This window comes from Coffea arabica, chromosome 2e, assembly GCF_036785885.1.
Source record: "Coffea arabica cultivar ET-39 chromosome 2e, Coffea Arabica ET-39 HiFi, whole genome shotgun sequence".
NCBI classification, from domain to species: Eukaryota; Viridiplantae; Streptophyta; class Magnoliopsida; order Gentianales; family Rubiaceae; genus Coffea; species Coffea arabica.
Window position 1 is genome coordinate 74,430,383 of NC_092313.1, and position 5,117 is coordinate 74,435,499.

The window sequence follows — 5,117 nt, forward strand, 5'->3', positions numbered from 1 at the left end:
TCTTTCTGTCTTCTCCCTCCACCCCTTTCGTGAGGCATCAACTACCAAAACGGCAGAAAGAAAGCATGTAAAATCGCCATTTCCTGAGTCGTCCTGCCCCAATTTGGATTTCCCAGAAATCCCTTTTCTCTCCTGAAGTAGAGTTTACCATTCTTGAACAAATACTTGTATCGTATGGGGATTGGAGGTCACTTCTGGGAATTGCTAAAACCCTATGCCAGACATGAAGGCTTCGACTTCTTGAGAAATAAAAGGGTTGCTGTAGACCTCTCTTATTGGATCGTCCAACATGAGACCGCCATCAAAGCCCACACTCGTGATCCTCACCTCAGACTCACCTTTTTCCGTACTATTAATCTTTTCTCTAAGGTCTCTCTGTTTTTTTTCTTTCACTAGTTACTGAAAGGTTTAATACTGCACAGTCACTAATCAAATTCCACAATCGCCATTTTCCTTCCCCTGCTAAAAGATTGAAGAAAAACATTTTTGTTTCTTCTCCTCAAAATTCAGGGGGAAGTTATTCCTTCTTTTTTTTTTTGGGTGTGGGTTTGTCGGGAAGGGTGGCTTCGCTTTGTTGCGTTTGAAGAGCATTCTGTTTTCGGGTGCACTGTTGCTGTTACATGCTTTTGGGTTTTTTTTTAAGCTTATAATAAAGTTCGTATCTTTTAATTTTCTGTAAAATTTTCTGGGATTATCTGTTTGTGTAGAAAAAGAGATTCATTTAAAAGATAGAAAAGGTTATTCAAAGAAAGGGGAGGAATGAATGGCGCATCATCAAAATTTATAAAAGTTTGAAGATTATTTCGACATGTCTTACTGCACGATAATTGTGCTGACTGACTGGAAAGTAATGTAGTTCTCCGGTGATTGTGCAGTTTGGGGCATTTCCAGTATTCGTACTGGATGGGACCCCATCGCCTTTGAAGTCTCAGGCAAGAATCCAGCGATTTTTTCGAGCGTCCGGCATTGATTTGTCGAGTTTGCCAGTAGCTGAAGGGGGCATTTCTGTTCAAAGGAACCAGGCATTTAAGAAATGCGTCCAAGAATGTGTTGTAAGTTATTATACATGCCCGAGCATTGTCTTACAAAATGGCAAATAGCCTTATGTAGCATGATGCAGATGTTTCCCACTTATATGTTTTGATAGGAATTACTTGAACTTCTTGGAATGCCGGTTCTGAAAGCAAAAGGGGAGGCTGAAGCATTGTGTGCCCAATTAAATAGAGAAGGACATGTTGATGCATGCATTACTGCTGACAGTGATGCATTTCTCTTTGGGGCGAAATGCGTCATTAAACGCCTCCACCCTAACTCCAAGGTAATTTTAGTGCTCTGGTCTTTCAGTTTATCATTGAATGGTGCACATTAAGAAGCCTGACTTTTCTTCCTTTCATTTTGGTCAGCAAATTTACTGGACAGAAACTAAGTAGTTTGTCTATGGTTTTTTTAGTATGGATGATTGAGATTCTTTTTACCCTTTATTCTGCTGGATCCCTGTATGATTTTGCACAAAAACATCACAAGATTGATATGTTGATATTGGTGGTAGTTCATTTCAAAAGCTTATGCATATGACTTGATCCAAAATAGAAATATATGTGAGAACACTATTCTCAGATTGTCTGAATTTTTGGATGACTTTGTTGTTGGGTGTGATTGCACATCGCTTGATATTAAAGAGATATCCAGGTAGTGGTTTATGGATCCAATCTATGCTCCTTACTTCCACCTGTTGTTCCTATCAGTTACTGCTTCAATATCTTGAGAAATAATGCATGCCTTGTTTGATAACCATAGCTTGTGTTTTAACCTGTGACACGGTTTCACATGAATCAGTACATGCTGGAGCTACCCCCTTATCACCTTAAACATATAAGCATCATAGTGAAGAAGGAAACTAGGAAAGTCTATGTCTGAAAATGCAAATATCAGTAAATTGGGAATTATGGGCATGCTCAGGATTTGAACTAGTTTACCGTTAAAGAAAAGACAATTTTCTCGGTGAATTGAAAGCTAATGTTACTAAAGATGAGCTCTAGCTATTATGATGGCTGGTCTTAGTTAGTTTATACCTGGATCATAAGTCCAAAAACTGATTTTCTAAATCAACCCAATTTTTTCCCTCTCTCTTTTATTTGACTAAGTTGGGGAGGTGTAGAAGACTTGCTTGAGTACCATATCCTTTGTCTTGTCCAATTCATTTTAGTATTTATGACTTCAATTCTTGTGTATTGCTGAGGGGAAACTCTCTTTATTTGCAACCCAGTAACTGTAGTCATGTCGTGCAGGAGCCATTTGAGTGCTACCATATGGTGGACATCGAGGCCGGTCTTGGACTCCAGAGAAAACACTTGATTGCAATTTCTCTTTTGGTTGGGAATGACCACAATATGAATGGTGTACGAGGGATTGGTGTTGATACAGCACTGCGCTTTGTCAAAACTTTTAGTGAAGATGAGATTCTGAATAGGTTCGTTATTTATACTTGGTAAATTTTGTACATGTTCTGCATGCAGGAGTCGTAGTATTCCTTTGGGGCAGGAAATGTTCCTATGGTGCATCCAACTATATTATTGTTGTCAATGCTGCGAACAATTTGCAGGCTGCGTGAAATTGGCAGAGGCGACAAGATTGTCATCCCTGGGAATCTCAACTCAGAAGGTGATTCTGTACATAGTTTAGAGGAGGCCTATCATAAGCCAAAACTTCTTCATTGTTCACTATGTGGTCATCCAGGAAGCAGAAAAGCTCATCTCAAGTCTGCTTGTCAATATTGCAGTTCTGTCACTGGTGAAGGTTGCTTAAAAAAACCGCAGGGGTTCAAATGCCACTGCTCTGCCTGCAATTTGGTACAACTTTCTCTTCCCTTTGTTTCTATCTTCTTGAGTATCTACTGGAGTGAGTTAATTGACTCCTGCTTTAATGTATGGCATTTTAGTTTACTTAAAATGTCTATGCTATTTTGGATAACTTAAGATTGCACCTATCACAATATGTTTATTCTGATCATGGTATTGTGTTGACTGGCAGGAGCAAAAAGCCAAAGAGCAGCAAAAGAAAGAAAATTGGCAACTAAAGATTTGCAAGAAGATTGCTTTGGAGCCTAATTTCCCAAATTTGGAGATTGTGGAAATGTACTTGAGAGATAAGAATGGAATAGGTATGGCTGATTCCTTGAAGTCACCCAACCAGGACAGGGTTGTTTACATTTGAATGTAAAAAGAGAAGATTTCTATACTAGTTTATAATTTTTGTTTGTCCATTCTAAAGCCCTGCTGCGTTTCCTTCTATAAAGTTTATAATGTTTGTAGCCACTAAAAATTAGTATTCTTGATGCTTCAACAGATGATAATCATCATATAGTATGGGCAAATCCCAAAACAGAAATGCTGATTGATTATCTAGCTTATTCTCAGCATTGGGAGCCATCTTATATACGACAGAGAATGCTTCCATTTCTGTCAACTATTTTCTTGAGAGAGATGGCGTCAGATCCAAATACTGAGTTGTTATGCGGCCAATATGCTTTTCATTCTATTCACCGCATGAAAGTTAGATATGGACATCAACTCTACGTAGTTAAATGGAGGAAAGCTGCAAGAACAGTGGCTGATGCTGTTTACACAACCCCTGAAGAACCCAATGCACAGCAGGAGCTCGGGGAAGCCAATGACTCCATAGATCTATTAGACGAGGTAGATGTTCCTCAGATTCACATTGATGATGGTTGCTGGTACTTATTGACTGATGAAGATACGGAGCTCGTCCGAAATGCCTTCCCTGAAAAAGTGGATCAATTTCTTAAAGAACAGGTAAGAAGAAAGCATCTTTTCCCTCTCTCTGTTTGCTTGATTTTGTTTTCTTCCTTCACAAATGTAACCTCAATAAACAAATCCAGGAATTAAGAGAAATGAAGTCAAAGAGAAAGAAACCAAAATCAGAATCAACACCAGGTGTCCAGCTCAGCATCACAGAGTTCTACCGTTCATCTAAAGTTGTTTGTGGAAAAAAGCCTCGGGAGAATGCAGATGAAGGTTCAGAGAACAAGTCAGGATCTTCTGATAGAGAGAGAAAAGGAAAGAGTCCTAATTTCTCCAAGTCAGCCAGGCGTCGCCTGTTGTTTGGATAAGCAATAATCTTAATGTGCCGAGCCAGTCCCGTTGCATCTTCAAAGCAAGTTAATCTTAGTATGATATGTAAATTATCTTTGCTTATTATATAGGCTTTTGATCAACAATCTCAAGTGCAAATGGCTAAATTTGGGCCTTAGCAAAATGATGTTGGTTTTGTGGAGTGACCATGATTTTCAATCTAAATTATTTGGGTTGAAGTTGCTAAGATTGTTTTCTAAGATTTCGAAATCAAGATTAGCTTGCTCCATGGTCCGCCATTGCTGATTGAAGATTCTTTGTTGTTTAGAGCTTGCACCAGAAAGAGGCTATGATGTCGTGTAAGCAGAAATGAATGCTACCTGCGCATGTTTCAAGCTTCTTGCCTCCTTTTCTTTTTTTCTTTTTAGAAAAATCTTATACTAAGTGATACATGACTTGTGCAACAAACGCAAATTAAATGATGTTTCACTTCCATGATTATAGGGATTTTCTTATTTGTATATATATTATTAAACATATCGTGATTTTTAGTCACATTTTGTAAGTGAACTTTTCTTTATAATTTTTTTCCATATTTTGTGGGGCGCATGCAAGTTGATGAGCATTCCATGGGCATCATGTGTGTGCAACTAAAAAAAAAAAGATATTTAAAAGAAATTGGTTTATTTTTGTTGAAAAGCATGAATTTATGGGTTTTTCTAATCAGTGCTTTTAGGACATTCATTAACGCATCTAATGCTTACCTAACCTATTATATATATATATATATATACATACTAACAATTATTATCCTCTCTTGTATTTATATATTTTCTTTATTTAACCTTGCCTACCATTTATTATATTTATTTATTTATTCTAATTAATCTTATATTTTTTAAAATGTAACACTTGAAATATATATTAAACTATGGGCACCCGTTAGACAAATCGTTAGTTTATAAATATTCAACAATTTCAGTATTTTTAAGAAATTATGAATTTTTTATTAGGTTAGTGATAATT

The 5,117-nt window shown here is 37.2% G+C and overlaps 1 protein-coding gene across 1 annotated transcript; it reads left to right on the forward strand.

Moving 5' to 3' along the window:
• On the forward strand, window positions 1-4,495 carry LOC113733108 (flap endonuclease GEN-like 1). The gene is made up of 8 exons (XM_027259259.2): window positions 1-369; window positions 876-1,052; window positions 1,148-1,318; window positions 2,289-2,470; window positions 2,603-2,849; window positions 3,031-3,160; window positions 3,346-3,812; window positions 3,899-4,495. Exons 1-8 carry the CDS (start codon window positions 175-177, stop codon window positions 4,127-4,129), a joined length of 1,800 nt encoding a protein of 599 aa, XP_027115060.1. The 5' UTR covers window positions 1-174; the 3' UTR covers window positions 4,130-4,495.
• The last annotated feature ends 622 nt before the right edge of the window (window positions 4,496-5,117 follow it).

Coding starts and splice junctions, on each gene's coding strand:
- LOC113733108 (XM_027259259.2), top strand. CDS start 175: ATGGGGATTGGAGGTCACTTCTGGGAATTGCTAAAACCCTATGCCAGA. Junction 370..875: donor CTATTAATCTTTTCTCTAAG/GTCTCTCTGTTT, acceptor GTGATTGTGCAG/TTTGGGGCATTTCCAGTATT. Junction 1,053..1,147: donor AATGCGTCCAAGAATGTGTT/GTAAGTTATTAT, acceptor ATGTTTTGATAG/GAATTACTTGAACTTCTTGG.